Source organism: Rhincodon typus, chromosome 15, assembly GCF_021869965.1.
Source record: "Rhincodon typus isolate 14 chromosome 15, sRhiTyp1.1, whole genome shotgun sequence".
Lineage (NCBI taxonomy): Eukaryota > Metazoa > Chordata > Chondrichthyes > Orectolobiformes > Rhincodontidae > Rhincodon > Rhincodon typus.
Window position 1 is genome coordinate 22,335,009 of NC_063346.1, and position 17,669 is coordinate 22,352,677.

The 17,669-nt window shown below is 40.2% G+C and overlaps 1 protein-coding gene across 2 annotated transcripts in view; it reads left to right on the top strand.

The window, feature by feature from the left end:
* zfhx3b (zinc finger homeobox 3b) overlaps positions 1–17,669 on the top strand; it is a 479,371-nt gene that overhangs the window by 143,684 nt on the left and 318,018 nt on the right. For both annotated transcript variants that reach the window (XM_048605818.1, XM_020527051.2), the window contains one exon: positions 8,552–11,256. In XM_048605818.1, coding sequence (XP_048461775.1) covers positions 8,598–11,256 — 2,659 coding nt within the window. In that variant the 5' untranslated portion in view covers positions 8,552–8,597. The remainder of the gene's footprint in view (positions 1–8,551; positions 11,257–17,669) is intronic.

Below are 17,669 nucleotides of genomic sequence, written 5' to 3' on the forward strand. Positions count from 1 at the left end.
AGCAAGAACTGTTTTAAGTGACAGACAATAGGAAAGTGCTTTGGGCTATACCCAGCTGCAGCATGAATTTTATCCTCTAACAGCATGGTACCAGGGCCTCTCCTTGTCAATCAATGCCAAAGAAAGCTTTGCAACAATATTCTCAGAATATAGCAGTTAGAAACTGGAAGGTGAGCTGAGGGGGTGAGTGATTTGCCATTGACTAACACTTCACGGAAGAATTTAAATGGTTTACAGCCTCAGCAAGAGGAATTCAAGTTCAAAAAAAAATCTAAAATGATTACTCCTGTCCAGTAGCTATATGGCAATAAATCGTCTGACCGTAGAGATGAAACCTTCATGCTTTTTATTCTTTTAAAATAAAACTGGGCACTTTGAACATTTTTGAAGACCTTTTTCAGTTATGTTATTGATGGGAATACGTACAAGTTGCCTGGCTGCAGTGGTGTTGACAGGTGTATCTCTGCAACATTCTTTTCAATGTAACCTTTCTGAGAAGTCCGCACACTAGTGTGTAGATATGCTACCCAGAACAGGACAATGTGCTAATTTGACAAAGTTTAGGTGAGCTGATGTTGGACGACATTAAATTTGGATTCAGACACTGTGAATCACGGAGAACTTGCCATCAGCTTTATGCTTGAAGTGTGGACACCTAGATGAGCTACTGAGAGCAGACGTAGCAGCACATATAGAACCAGATGCAAACTGGGGTTGATGCCTTCAGGAGATGAGAGCTGTGGGACCAATGATTTTTAAAAACTGTATTGAAGTGGCAGATTGCTTCTTTGGGGGACCAGTCAATGTAAATTTTCAATGGGAAGCAGTAAAGTTGAAAAGGAAAGCACGGTGAGAATGAGTTGTAAGTCCCTGCAAAATTATTTGCTGCCGTTGCCTCAGAAGTGCCATACACAGTTTCAGTAAACTGGCTCCCAGTGCAAGATCAAAGACATGCCAGTTTATCAATAGCTGTCCTAGCAGACCACGTTTTCCTGTAAATTGAGAGGCATTTATGGCATTGATTATTCAATAAGGTTATTAACTCTCATATGACCGGAGTGGTAGCAAGGAAAAGCTTTAAAGCCTTTCAGGTCACTGTTGGTGAACATCAGGGGCACGTTAAAATGTAGTGAGCATGGAGTGTATTAGGATGAGAAATATTTAATGTAGCAGTTTCACACTTCATAAGAAGGCTGTGCTTTAATAATTCATAATATTAATATGTGATTGTACCAGCTCCATCCTGTTAGTGAGACGTTAATTTGGAAAAGAATTTGTTTCTCTCTAACGGAGTGTACAATTTTTTCTTTAGATCAGCGAAATAGAAATTACAAAGGATGTTGACTTACATTGATTTTAGAATCAATTTATGAGTGTTGAGAAGTTGAATTTTTTTGGAATAACGTCTCTTCTGCTTATGGATGTTTCTGCAGATTTCCAGCTTTTTAATGACTGGATCACTTCAAACAATGGCTGTAAATGTCCAATGCTCTAATATGGAGCACTGATTTCAATTTCTACTGGTGTAATACTATCTTGAGGGAAGATTTAAGAAAATTCCTATGTTTTAGGGCCTTCATTCTAAGGATATAAAATCTGTTCCTGTGATACCATCACATTTAACTTCTCTGTAAACTCTGAGTATTGAATCTGTGCACAGTTTCTATTGGGATGATGACCTATTATTGAACTAATTTGACTTAACATGAAAATAGAGCCAACCTTTTTTCTGACCTCTGGAAACATTGGTCCTAGAATCAGTAATGTACTAATTTGAAACAACAAAACCTGTGTATACATACATATTGCTGATGATGTCACTGACAAAAAGAACACTTTTTTCACATTGCATCCTCCCCGCAGTTGATTAACAATGGAATGGTAATCATCTTAGCTCTTTTGTGTGAGAATCCAGGCCTTGGTATCTAATTTATTTAAAAGTGTTAGTAAGGGTCATCATAGAGGTAGCTTTCTTTTTATCCATGTGAGCATTGTTAATGAGACCAATATTTACTTCTTAGCTTCAACTGATAAGCTGCCTTGATCTACTGCAGTCTTTGTGGTGTGCGCACACCCACAGTGCAATTAGGAATGGAATTCCAGGATTTTGACCTGAAGACAATGAAGAAATGACTATATATTTTCAAGTCAGGATGGTAAGCAACTTGAAGAGGATCTTGAAAATGGTGGTGTTTCCTTGCATATGCTGCTGTTATCCTGAGAGTTGTATATTTTGTGGTTTGGAAGGTGCTGAGAAAGGAGTTATGTTATGATGCTGCAGTGGATGTTCCATATGGCAATACTTGGCGACAAGAGCAGATCAGACACGCAGCGAGTAACTCACCTCCTGATTCCCCAAAGCCTGTCCACCATCTATAAGGCACAAGTCAGGAGTCTGATGGAATATTCCCCATTTGTTTGGATGAGTGTAACTCCAACAACATTCAAGAAGCTTGACACCATCCAGAGCAAAGCAGCTCATTTGATTGGCACTGCATCCAAAAATATTCACTCCCTCTGACACTGATGCTGAGTAGCAGCAGTGTGTATCATCTACAAATGCAGAAATTCTCCAAGGTTCTTAGACACCACCTCCCATGCTTATGACCACTATCCTCTAGATAGAGCAGCAAACATGTGGGAACACCACCCCACTCAAGTTTCCTTCCAGGCCATGCATCATCCTGACTTAGAAATATATTACTGTTACTTTAGTGTTGCTGGTCAAAATCCTGGAACTCCCTTCCTAACAGCGTTGTAGGTCTATCTGTAGCAAATGGACTACAGTGGTTTAAGAACATCTTGAGCCTATTCAAGGGCAACTAGAGATGGACAATAAATGCTATCCTGGCAGCATGATTGAATAAAGAAACAGGCTCACATTGCTGCCATTGTGCTCTGCTGATGAGCAGAGGGACTGCTTACCCTGATGGAACAGGTATTCATCAAGAGAAATTTTTGTCTGAATGTGTTGAGCTGTTTGAGTGTTGTTGGAGTTGTAGTCATCCATTGCAAATGAAGAGCATATGGTTGGTAGACAGGCTGTTACTCACCACAGAATTCCCAGCCTGTGACATACTTTTGAGGTCTTGGTATTCATATGACTGGTCTGGTTAAGTTTCTGGTCATTTGTGCCCCCTGACTCCCAGATACAGTCATGGCTATGCTGGAGAACATTAAAAATCAATGGCTTTAATCTATCTTGTTTGAAATAATCATCACCCGAATCTGAAATGGCATCGCATTTATGCTACACAGCTGCCTAAGCTTGTCTGTTGTTCAGGCTATACAAACATCAGCAGGCATCTCCATTTCTGATCTTTGGCTGGAAGGAAGCTCATCAACCAAGCAGCTGAAAATGGTTGTGCCTAGGACACTACCCAGAGGAGCTCCTCAGAGATTTCCTGGGACTTGGATGATTCTGCTTCAACAACCACAACAGCCTTCCTTTGGGCTAGATATGATACCATCTAGTGGAATTTTCCCCCTGGTTCCCATTGACTTCATTTTTGTTAAGGCTCCTTGATGCTACACTTCGTCAAATGTTGCCTTGACATCAAAGCAGCTACTGTTACCTCCAATATTCCCTGTAGTTTATCCTGCTGCTCTGTGGACCTCCTAGGGCCGTGCACAGCAGCACTTTCTTGGAGAAAGCCAAACTGAACATTGTTAAGCAGGTTATTACTGAGTAAATGTCATGTAGAAACGCTGTTGATGACATTCCCCATTACTTTATTGCTGATTGAGAATAGATTGGCAATAGGAATGAGCTGGACTGGATTCATTCTGCATTTTGTTGACAGGGCATACCTGGTTTCGATTCAACGTTGTCAGGTAAATATTTGAGGCAACATCCTGGTAAATCTCCTCTGCACCTCCTCCAATGCGAATCATATCCTTCCTGTAGTTGTAGCTGTACGGCAACAGCTCAGCTAGGGGCTGAACCACACATCTTCAGTACTACAAGGTGGGATGTTGTAAGAGCCCATAGCCTTTGCTAAATGTGGTGCACTCAGCTGGGTTTTCAAATTAAGTAGAATTAATCGAATTTTCCTAGACTTTATGGCTGGTGACCTCAAAGTCGTCTCAGAATTACAAAATTACTAATTTTCACTGGTTCCCAAAAAGGAAGCTACGTTAAATGAACTTGCTGAGTTATTTGGTAAAATAAATGTAAGTAAACAAGTTAATCCAAAAAGGCTGGCAGTAATTCAAAGGGATTAATCACCTGAACTAGATGCGATGCACCCCGGTCGCTGAAGGAATTGCGAATTGAAGTTGTAGAGTCATACAGCACAGAAGCCCTTTGGCCCATCAAGCCTCTGCCAACCTATCTACACGAATCCCATTTTCCTGCACTTGATCCATGGCCTTGAATGTTATGACATTTCAAGTGCTCATCTATGTACTTTTTAAGGTTGAGGTTCTTGCTTCTGCTATCCGTTTGACAATGCATTCTAGATTCCCACCAACTTCTGGGTGAAATTTGCTTTTTTCTGAAATCCCCATACACTTCCTACCCTTCCCCTTAAAATTATGACCCCGTGCTATCGATCTTTAAAGGGCACCCTGTCCATGCCCCTCATTCTTATACTCTTCTATCAAATTACCCCCTCAGCCGTCTCTGCTCCAAAGAAAACAAACCAAGCCTGTCCAGCCCCTCTTCATAGTTAAAGTGCGATATCTGAGGCAACATCCTGGTAAATCTCCTCTGCACCTCCGCCAATGCGAATCAAATCCCCTTCCTATAGTGCAGTGAACAGAGCTGCGCACTGTATTCCAGTTGCGGCCTAACCAAGCTTTAGTACAGTGTTAGCCTCAATTCTGCAGTCTCCTCAGATATTTGGGTGGTGTCAAAAGATAGTAAGATTCAAGACGCGTAAATCTGACAGTTGCAAGCTGGTAAATGTACTCTTGGTAATGGGAAAATTTTAATAAACAGTAACCCCCAAGAAGATAAACAGCCACAGGGGAGGTGATGGCCTAGTGGTATTATCACTGGACTGTTAGTCCAGAGACTCAGATAACATTCTGGGGACCTGGGTTCGAATCCTGCCATTGGCAGATGGTGGAATTTGAATTCAATAAAATATCTGGAATTAAGAGTCTACTGATAGCCATGAATCCAATGTCAATTGTTAACCCATCTGGTTCACGAATGTCCTTTAGGGAAGGAAACTGCCATCCTTACCTGGTCTGGCCTACATGTGACTCCAGACCTATAGCAATGTGGTTGACTCTTAACTGCCCTCTGGGCAATTAGGGATGGGCAATAAATGCTGGCCTAGCCAGCGACACCCTCATCCCATTAATGAATAAAGGACATAGACCAAAAAAGGAGGCTGAGTTCGAAAATGTAAGGGAAAATAATGTTTGATGAACTTTTGTTGAGTTTTTTGACAATACAACAGAGAGTGGAAGAGGGCAATGCTGTTGATAATGCCTATGTGAACATTCAAAAAGCTTTTGATGAAATACTACATCATAGGTTTGTTGGCAAAATTGATCCTAGGAATGAAGGGCTTGTCATATGAGGAGCAATTGAGACTCTGGGTCTGTACTTGATGGAGTTTAGGAGGATGAGGGGAGAGTCTGATTGAAACTTACAGAATACTGAGTGGCCTGGATAGAGTGGATGTGGAGAAGGTGTTTCCAACAGTAGGGGAGACTAGGGACCGAGGGCACCGTGAATGAATTTGAATTTGAATTTTGAAGTTTGCAGCTGATGCAAAACTTGGAACTGGGAAATTCAACCTACATGACAAATAAAATTCAACACAAAACAATGTAAGGGGATGTATTTTGATAGGAAGAATGAAAGACAATGAATGGTACAGTTTTAAAGAGGATGTAAGAGAAAGACTTGGGATTATTTGTTCCCAAATCTGTGAAGGTGGTAGGACAGATTAATGGAGCAATTAAGAAAGCATTGAAGACCCTAGGCTTTATAAATAGAGATATAAAGAGTACAAAAACCAGGAAGTAATGGTAAACCAATATAACTAAAATTAATTCATTCTCAGACGCAAAATACTGTTTAATTTCGTTTCAAAGTGACATGAAGGTTTGGGAGAGAATGCAGAAGAAATTGACTGAGGACAGGGCTGAGGAGTTATATTTGCCTGTATAGCCTGGAAAAGCTTGAGTTATTCTCCTCAGTGCAGAGAACACTAAGAGGAAGAGTCATTTTTTTAACCTGTTTTCTAATCGAGCTGCTCAGTGATGTTAGTACGCACCTCCAGAACAGGTGAAATTTGAACCTGGACCTCCTGGCTCAAAGGCCAGGATACTATCACTGCACCATAACAGCCCCCAGGAAGAGGCATTTAAAATCTTCGAGCCAATAAAGATCAGTTGTTTTTAACGGTTGAAGGAATGATATGCAGAAGGCAGAGATTTGAGGTGATTGGCAAAAGGAATCATAGACAACATGAGGAAAACCAGTTTTACTCAAAGTTGGTTAAGATATGGAATATCAGATCGGGGGCGGCTGCATTTTCAGTAGTACACTTCAAAAGGAAAGTTAAACAGATATTTGGAAATAAAAGGCGGGGGCGAGTGAAGAAGGAGCAAATAAGTGGGACTCAAAAGACTACTCATCAAAAGAGTCATCATTGGCTTCAAGTGCCACATGGCCTCCTTTTGTGTTGTGGTCGAGAGTATAATGCTAAGGGTGGCATCTTTTGAATTAAACATTAAGGCAGGTGTGCATGCTTGGATGAATGTAACAGATCCCATGGCACCACTTGAAGAAGAGGAGAGTTCTTCCAGTGCGCTCGCCAATATTTGTCTCAGAACCAACATCACCGAAAATAGCTTACCTTGCATCTTATTTCATTGCTGTCTGTGAAATCTCACTTTAGGCATTCTGACTGATGCTTTTGTCCACAAAACATTCAAATGTAATTCATTTACTGGCAACTACTTTGGGACACCTTGAGAACAGTAAAGGTGATGCAACGATACACATTTGTTGATTCTTCCTTTAAATTTAAAAAGGGGTTAATGTTATTCACCTCCATCAGGAAAGAAATTGCTGATGCTCTTGAAATCTTCTGCAGCCTTATTTACATGATGGTAGTAGAATATTCACCTTCTGTTGCAAAGCTGCAAAGTCATACATGGTATTGAATGCATGCACTATAAATCTCATTTATAATTAGTGACAGTTTAGGCACTTGTAGCTGAGCAGATGTCAGTCAATGTAAAGCTCTATGGGCAAACAATATTGCTCTTGCAATCCTTCTGCAACATAGAACTATAGAAAATCCACTTTAGACTGTTAAAAAAAAGGTAATTGCATTACAGATACTTGCTTTTTGTTGCTTTTTAAAAAAATCTTGTTTTGATGAGTGATGTGCACAGAATGCCAGATTTACCTGGCTTTCCGTTAGTTTGCTGCTGGATTGGTTTTCAAAGTGGAAATTTTTGTGAATAAAGTATATTGATTGAGCTTGGGCTAAGTAAATGTTTGCTTCACTAGTTCACCATACTGTCATTTCAGTTGGCGGAAAAGGGTCCAACAGTACCAATCCATTGCCAATCAGTAATATTTGTTACATAAACAATTACATTGAAGCAAAATTACAAGATTTATATCCACTCGGACAAAAGCACTTTGGTCACAATGCCCACATTCTGGAATAACTGCGAAAACTGTTGATGGTTGGAATCTTTCAATTTTTAAAATCAAATCTCTCTTGTCTTGCTATTGTGATTTACTTGATCCAATCCTGTACTGTTGTCTTAGTGTAAATATACATATATTCTGTTTTGATGGCCAGTTTTTCCTTTTGGATCATTTGCCTGAAAATAGTCTTGCATGCTTAGTTCCTTATGTGTAACATACAAGCTGCGAAAATGTCTTCAATACTTGAAGATGCCCCGAGCTTATTGATATTGGAACAGATGAGTGCTGTCAAGCATTCTGACTAAAACTAGTTAGACCTTGATATGCCATCAAGCTCACAAATTAACATATAAGGCATATATTAAAGACCAATTGCAATGTGTTCCTCCCAGTCCCACTTGTCGCCCAGTAGAAATATCTGCTGTCATAATGTTTAACCTTTAAAAACCGTGTTGGCCAAGCTCTGGATGCTAAGCTTGTATAGATCATTAAATGTACTTTTGAAGGTTTGATGAAATAGACATTTAACTTATTCTTTCACCAGTATTTAATGCTATTTTCTTAAAAATCATTGGCAACATTAGTGGACAAGAATTTAACTCATTTGTAGGACATTCCTCTGTCTGCTTTTATCTCCAGGATGAGCACATTTTACTTGATGTTAGCGAATACCTCAACCAGAGTAGTGCACAGAGAAATTTCACACTGATGAGTTCTGTGTTTGACCAATTTTATTGCCAACAATAGTTCAAACCTTAGAATATAATGGAATAGTAACATTGTAAATATGAAATTCTCTGTAAAATATGGAGGAATTATATTCCTCTAAAGACTAGTCTATCCTAAAGTATTTGGTAACAGTAAGAGTTTATTTCTATGTTCAGTACACTCATTTATTGACTATTTTGTTTCAATTTTCAGGCCCCTGCCGGACTGGTTGCAATGAAACGCTCATGTAGCCATCACTATGGAAACCTGTGACTCCCCTACCATCACTGGGCAAGAGGATGGGTGCAGCGCAACCCAGCATCAGGAATGGACTGAATCCAATCCCCAGGTCTCTGATAAAGCTGGTTCAATGGAGTCTGCACGAGAGAACTGCGTCCCATGTGAGAAGCTAAGGACATCCTTCGACGAGTGCAGCTCAGAGACTGCTGCAGCAGCTGTTGTTTCACACCCCTCACTGTCCTCGAACGAGGTCAGCTGCAACGAGTGCGCATCCTCATTCTCAAGTTTACAAAAGTACATGGAACATCATTGCCCAAACTCCCATCCTCAGCTCCTCCAGGAGGAAAGTGACAGTGAAATGAGCGAGGCAGAGGAAAGCGATGTGGAGAACCTGACTGGGGAGATTGTCTATCAGGCAGATGGCTCTGCCTACATCGTAGAGAATGTGAACCAGCTCATGCAAAGTATCCAGTCTGGAGGGCCCAGTGGCAGTAGTGTTCTCCCAGCTTTGTTCATGAACTCTATGTCCAATGCTGGGAACAAGCAAGGGGAGTCCACCTCTGCAGCATCCGTCTCTGTCTACCCACAGATCATCAACACTTTTCACATAGCCTCATCTTTTGGGAAGTGGTTTGGTTCTGACCAGACGTTCCCAAATACCTCAGCACTGACAGGCATCAGTCCTGTCTTGCACACTTTCCGTGTTTTTGATGTGCGACACAAAAGCAACAAGGATTACCTGAACAGTGATGGCTCTGCCAAAAACTCTTGTGTATCCAAAGATGTCCCTAACAATGTGGACTTGTCTAAGTTTGACAGTTTCGTGCTCTATGGCAAACGAAAGCCGATTTTAATGTGTTTTTTGTGCAAGTTGTCTTTTGGATATGTGAGGTCATTTGTAACGCATGCTGTGCATGACCACCGAATGACCCTTAGTGAAGAGGAGCACAAGCTCTTAAGTAATAAGAACGTGTCTGCTATCATCCAAGGGATAGGCAAAGACAAGGAACCTCTTATAAGCTTTCTGGAACCAAAAAACAAAAACTTTCAACACCCTTTAGTTTCCACAGCTAACCTCATTGGCCCTGGTCAGAACTTCTACGGTACTTTTAGTGGAATCCATGTTGATGGTGATGAGGCTGTCCAGGCTGGTCTGGCTTTATTAAAAGACTCTGAAGGTAATACGAGTGCAGCTGAACAGCCTCATTCAATCCCTCTGGCACAAAATGCTCTGTTGAACCTTGGAGGGTTGACAAGCTCAGCCCTAAAGACCCCAATTACCTCAGTCCCTCTGGGCCACCTTGCTCCTGGGCCTACTAAAATGCCAGAGAGCAAGGACTTGGGGATGGAAATTGAGAAGAAAAAAGCCAGTGGAGAGTTTAGCGCTGACAGTAGCCTCATAGAAAAGGCGGACTCTGCTGAACAAGCAGAGGAAGATGAGGAGTGCAAGGATCTGTTCACAAACGAGTCGGATGAGGATGATGATGAGCCCCAGGAAGACCCTGAGGCTGATGCATGTAGCAGCAAGGAACTCGCTCTCTCAAACCAAAGCATTTCTAAATCTCCTTTAATGCCTAATGTGCTAAACCCTTCTCCAAGGGGCACCTCTTCTTCTTCTACTTCTTCCTTTGTTGTTTTCGATGGTGCAAACGGGAGGAATGCAGTGAGCTTGTCAAACGACAGTGCAAGTGGTGACAGCAGTGTCGGTAATGCTGAGAGTAATAGGACGGACTTTGTAGATGAAAGTGCCAATAAAGACAGTGCCACAGCTCCTGAACCAAATGAACCTGTCGATGGCGAGGAAGGAAGCTATACCTCCCATCACCAGTATGCCAGCACTCCCTGCAACCTGGGGGGTGGGGAATGCTCATCCGGAAGCAGTGTTGAGTGTCCGAAGTGCGACACGGTCCTGGGCTCCTCCCGTTCCCTTGGTGGGCACATGACCATGATGCATTCTCGGAACTCATGCAAGACCTTGAAGTGTCCAAAGTGTAACTGGCACTACAAGTACCAGCAGACGCTGGAGGCCCACATGAAGGAAAAGCACCCAGAATCCAGTGGCTCATGTGTGTATTGCAAATCTGGGCAACCTCACCCTCGGTTGGCCCGGGGCGAGAGCTATACATGTGGTTACAAGCCTTTCCGATGTGAGGTGTGTAACTATTCCACTACAACCAAAGGCAATCTCAGTATTCATATGCAGTCTGACAAGCATCTCAATAACATGCAGAACCTACAGAATGGCGGGGGCGACCAAGTTTTTAGCCACACTGCTGGAACAGCTGTGGCGGCTGCAGCCGTTGCCGCGGCAGCGGCCGCCAGTATGAGCACCTGCGGGGCCTCCTCGCCCACCAAACCAAAAACCAAACCCACTTGGCGATGCGAGGTGTGCGACTATGAGACAAATGTAGCCAGGAACCTGCGCATTCACATGACCAGTGAGAAGCACATGCACAACATGATGCTGCTCCAGCAGAACATGAACCAGATTCAGCACAACAGACACTTAGGCCTCAGCAACCTGGCACCTGCAGAGGCCGAGCTTTACCAGTACTACCTGGCCCAGAACATGAACCTCCCTGGCCTGAAGCTGGAAAACGCAACTGACACACAGTTTATGCTGGGCGGATTCCAACTGGACCCATCAAACCCAGTATCAGCACTTGCACCTGCACTAGGTAACAAATAATAACTTTATTTGAAATAATTTCCACATGCTTCTTAACTATTGTTCATTATGTATATAAATGTATGTATTCAAAATTAAAATACTGCGCAATCTAATGCCCATGCATGATAGCATTGAAGGTAGATATTAGACCAGTCATACAGAGGCCTGTTCCAATGTTCCACAGACGCGAGTTCAAATCCCATCACGGCAACTTAGGAACTGAAATTCGATTAGTTAATAAATCTGGAGTAAAATGCTAGTCTCGTTAATAATCATCACAAAACTACTGGATTGTTGTAAAGCCCCATCTGATTCACTCAAGGCATTCAAAGGGAAAAATCTGCTATTCTTACCCAATGTGGTGTATACGTGACTGCAAATCCATTGTTTTAACTGTGCTCTGAAATGTTATATCAGACCACTTCAGAAAACTTTGTAGACGTAGTTAGATTAGAGAGAATGCAGTGGTTCTCAAAGGTGTTCATCACCAACTTCATGTAGGTAAGCCTTGCCGGTGACACTCAGATCCCAATAAAACATTAAAAATATTTGCAAGTTATAGGAAAGGTAAGCTTGTGAAATATTTGATTCCGGTGAGGTCTTTGCACTGAGAAACGACCACTCAGTCTGATTGGCAGCTTGATAATCATTTATCCTTGAATTCGGTGGCTTTCAAAAATCATTTTGTGATCACTGCCCTGGAGCATGTCCATGACAGCACTTACATGTTAAAAATATTAAAACAGAATGTGAAGTGTTAAAATTCTCATTAAAAAATGTGAAATTTTATGGTCTTTGAATAAAAAGCAGTGATGTAAATTGTGGTCTGCATTATGAAGGAATATGATGACCTCTATTATACAGTTTAACTGTTAACTGTAAATCAGCCTGGCATACTTGTCCCCAGATAGACGACAATACATAATGTGAACAGTAAAGAGGGTACTAAAAAAAAATGTTTACCAGGTTTTAAAGTAAGATCAAACACAATTGAATTAAGAACAATGTTGGACCAATTTTTATTGTTTAACTGAGATTTTCATCCAGAATGTCTGCAGTGTGTTCAGCTGTTTCACGATTGCCAACAGGTTACCCATTAATTTTAATGCAAAATTTGATTTTGTTATGCGACTGAACGACGCTGCATGTTCTTTGTTGTTTTTAAAATAATGTTCAAGTTTCACTTGCTAAGTTTGGAGGCGAGTTATTAAATAACCGGAAGAAGGAGAGGGGAAGTTTTGTTAAAAGTATCATCAACGTAAGCATTATAAAATGTAGAATAAGTCATTAATGGAAGATTGTTGACTCATTTTGAAAAAGAAATAGTAATAGTTCTATTCAGGATTTTTTTGCAACATTGTCATGTTTAGATTCTGGCCTTGAGTAAACAGTCTGAACCCAAACGTTCTGAAATGAAGTTGATCTACAGGTGCTAACCCGGTTTTACAATGCTAAATAATTTGAATTTGAATAATTTATGTCATAGGACAGTGTAATTGATGTCATTTCAAAGGCTTTTCTTGAGTGAAACTACACATATCAGTTAGTAGGCCTGGGTTTAAAGGAAGCCTGATGTTATTGCAGATTCGGTAATAGCAGGTTCATCTGAAAATTTGCTCAAAATTCTGATCTTGAAGATCAACAAAACCTTTCAGCATACTTGAAAAAACACAGATGATATATATCATGTCCCTTTGGTCTTCCCCAACATATCTGTATAGGTGAGAAAGGCCAATGTTAACTTGTGATTCAGTAAAATGCTCAGATCAAATTAAACCAGTTGTCAAAAAGAAAGATATGAAGAACCATCTGGATCCACTAGTATCCGCTCCATTCCCAATGTAATCTCAACCCACCAGCTTCCTAGCCTTTGAAAATATTAGCTGTATGGGTGGGCATAAAAAAAGGGAAATCCTGCAGTCAGTTTCACGTCAATTGGCCTTGTAATTTTTCTCCAACTCAGTAGTGTCCATTACACCGCAGCTCACTGTACGTAGTGCACTATTTACTTAAACAAACTTCTGACCTTCTTATAATGTAGTGTTAGTGTACTTAGACTAAGCAGGTTTGGAGGTATCTTCAGAAAGAATTGCAGGACACCTTCACTTGCCCTGTCTGCTGTTATATGTTGCAGGGAAGCACAGAGGAGCTGTTTGTGGTGCAGTGGCAGTGTCCCTTCCTCTGGGCCAGAAGGTCTGGGGTCAAGTCCCACCTGGCCCCCAGGCAGGTGTCATAACGTGTCTGAATCAAGTTTAAAAATATCTCCAAACTGTCAGAAAGGAAGTATGATTTCACTTTTTGGAGAAGTGGGGGCATAATTAATGTCACTGGACTAGCAATCCAGAACCCCAGGTTAATGTTCTAGGTTATCGATTTGAATCCCACCACGACAGATGGTGAAATTTGAAATCAGTAGAGGTCTGGACTGAGTTGTGTTCTGAGGAAGGGTTACTGGACCCAAAACGTTAACTCTGTTTTTTCCCTCACAGATGCTGAGCTTTTCCAGCAACTTTGTTTTTGTTCCTGAAGTTTGGACTGAATTGGTCTAATTATGACCCTGTAACCACTTGCACTTAATGGACTGCATTTTGTCCATGTATTTTATCAACATGCTTTATTAACATAATCACTTTGAATATCTTTTCCAAAACCGCTGCATCCACCACTTTGATTTTAAAATAATTGAACTAAATCTGTTATAGCTTATGTTCCTCTAAAATGAATAACCCTAGTTCTCTCAGGCTATCTTGATAGCCTTGTTCTGAAAACTATGGAAGCCTCAAAATTGTAAATATTATGGAACAAGGAAATAAAGCAAAGACCTGCAGACACTGGAAATCTGAAACAAAAGCAGACATTGCTGGAGGAACTCTGCAGGTCTGGCAACATCTGTAGAAAAACAAAAGTAGTGTCAGTGTTTTGAGTCCAGTGACCCTTCTTCAGAGGAAAGACAGAAAAAGATAAATAATGTTGTTTTAGATCCAAATCCTTGTTTCATGTATAAATACATATAGTAATACAGGTCAGAAGAAATCTATGCAGGCCTCCTTATAAAATTGGAGTAAAGGTTTTCCTTTTTCTCCATGTTGTTTAAGAGAGATCGTATTCAGGATTGGGCAAACCCTGAATATCTGGGGTGAACTCATTACAAAATTCATTGGTTAGTTTGATTACGGTTTTTGCAAAGCTCTTTATTTAGGTTATTCAAAATTAAATCTCAGGGAAGGAAACCTGCCCTTTTATCGAGTTGAGTCAGGCCTGAGTATGACATTACGGTTTGAATATCAAGGCCCTTTGAATAGGCCAAAGATTTGCCTACCACGGGCCAGGCAAGTAGGAATGGGTAATAAATCTTGCCTTGCCAACATCATTCGCACCTAAGATATTGTTTTTAATTGCTGACTTCCACCATCTTCAAGAAAGGTCAGCATTTTTTTTCCTTGATGTGAATGTCACTCAAGCTGGTCATTTTGTCTTTATTTTACAATGGGAGAATGCAATATATGAATTTTTAAAAATATAAACTACATCAATCATTCACACACTAAATATCTCTATAGAGGCATTTAGTATTGGTAGTAAAATTGTTTTGTTAGGCCATACACAGTTTCAGAATGCTTTCAGACTTTATGCAGAAGTAATCCATTCTTGGTAAGTGCAGATTACTTGTACAACATTGATTTTTTTTAATCAACCTGTTCAGAGACGGTATTACACACCTCTGGAGCAGGTAGGACTTGAAGCTGGGCCTCTAGGCTCAGAGGTGGGGATATTGCCACTGCATCACACAAACCCTTGAACAACATTTGCACTGTGTATAAGCATTGAGTATTATTTACTGAAATCACTTTGTAGCAAAAATTAAACTTGCATTAGATAAGACTATTTATCCAAAGTTCTCCACAAGCAATTAAGTAATTTTGAAATGTAGTCACTGTTGTAATGTAGTAAATATGATAGCCAATTTTCACACAAGTAGGTTCCACAAAATACAATGTAACTAGATAATCTATATCAAATGTTAGTTGAGGATAAAGGTTGGCCAGTGTGCCAGGAATACTCCTCTGCTCATCTCTTCAAACAGTTCCATGGAATCTTTAATGTTCATCTGTCAATAATCCTTGGTTTGAGACCTCGTCGACAGGACAGAACCACTGACGGCACAGCTCCTCCTCCCAACTGGACTGGTGACAACCTAAATTATCTGTTCAAGTCACTGAACTTGAAGTTGAATCCATCTTATTCTGACTTAGAGGCAGAAGTGCTACCACTGAGACAATTTAGGATGCTTGGTGAATTTTCAGCACTACAGCCATAGGTCTGTGGAGCTTAGTTATGCAGCCTTTGACTCATCATTATACTGATAGTTCATACTGGAGAGAAGCACTTGGAGTACATCACAGCAAGGAGGACAGAAGGCTTTGGACCTGCCTGGTTGCTGCCAGTGCCATGGCTAATTGGAGGCAAGGCAGTTTAAGCTGAAGCATTATCCTGACAAATTGTTCTCATCATCTCCCCCAGGATGGAGAACTATGTAATACAAGATAGTACTATGTACCATCAAGGAGTTTGGCTGAGCACCAGTAAAGCGCATCGAGTCTAGGATTTAAACTCAAGGTCTCTAATTGAATGTCTGGCGCTGCAATGCTAGACCTGCGAAGCCACAATCATTATAGAATACAGAGCCCAAACATTGGGCACAAAGTTCAAAGTACCGTTGCTTTGTTTTTGATTAGAAATCAGTTGTGGAAAGTTTATGAAGTATTCAGCAAATGTTAAAAAATTTTGTTGCAAAGTTCTTGAACATATTCAAGTTTAAAACAGTGATCATGTTTCCCCGAGGATTTCTTTTTAGCTATAACGTAGGCTTTACATTTAGATACCACCTTCATTTTGATTAAGTTAGGATTGGAATGCTGGTATTTAGAATAATATACCCAACAACTTATTGCCACTATTCAAGCAATCAGAGTCATTTTGTTTGCAAGAAGATAAAGTCCAGGAGCAACTTGACTGATGAACTAGCTGTACACTGTTGTTTTGTCACTTAAGTTCTTGTTTGTTGGGTTATGTTTTTTTAAATATTAACCAAGACACAGTTAGCATTTGTTCATTGTTGGTGACTGCAGAATTAATGTTGTATTTGATACAGAACAAAAAATAAATGAATCCATGGCCTACACAGCTTTCACTATAGTTTGATTCATTAAGATTAATAGAATTAAGTGGTGTTGGTCTGATGATAGAGTTTTGATTTTGGACAGAATTTCAAAGAAAAAATGAAATTTGTTGAATAAATATTACAACCCAAATAACTATCTGAAATTACCACCCAGCCCCTTCCCTTCCCCTCCCCCTCTCTGTTGGAACAAATTGAGAATGATGCATCTTTCCAGTTTTCACAACAGTTTAAAAAAAATTATCCTTTGATTTTGGCAGAATTTTCTCTGTTGATACAGTAGCTCTCAGTGGGGGACAATTCTTCCATATCCTCATATTATTAACAGTAACATGTTCTTGTAAGAATATTGGACTTGGAATTCTGCCAGAGCACATTATAATATGTTAAATGTAATCTCCTGCAAGGTGATTAAAAAAGATCAGAGTGCCCTAGCATATTTTAACACATTGTGCTGAATCCTGTGACATCTGTCACTGAACTCATGTAGTGGGATTTGGAGTCTGTTATTTTTTTTCGTAATATTGTTGGAAAGAGTCTCTTGGTAATAGAAACTCTCGGTAATAGGAATAACGGTGCTTGTTGGATTTGCTGGGTCCCCTGTGGCAATAGTGGCAGATTGCCAAAGTAGGGGGAAAGAAAGCTAGAAGAGGTTGCAAAATTAGGCTCAGGTGGCCCTTAGTTTAATTAGGAATAATGTAAAAATTATACAGTAATATAGATGTTCACAAGATAAGAAATATCCAAAATTGTAATTGTGCTAATAGCTGAAAGGTTCCTACTTTACAATTACTTGTATTTATATTGCTTCCATGTAGAACTTGTCATCTATTTTAAACAACTTAATGCCTATGTGGCATTTAAATTTTAACTGTGCATTGCGATTTTTGTCAAAATAATGCTTGCAATTGTTAGGAGCCTTTTCAATGATTTTCTGAATTGCCAAAATAAATGTTGTTATTGGCAAGCATGCAAAGAGTTAATTATATTGTATTGTAAACACCTGCAATATTTTGCTTGATAAGTGCCAATGTGTTTTTGCACAGGCTTGTTTAACCAATGCCTTTTCATAATTAAAAATTGATCATTGTAACTAATTTTTACCATCTGTTTAATTCTCCTCTGAGTTAAAGTGCTTACATTTTAAGATGCATAATATCAGTAAGCCCTTTATACAATGTAGTGCCCAGTATTGGAACTTATCCTGAAGCAGTCTCCAAGGCTGTGTTGCGCCTACAGTT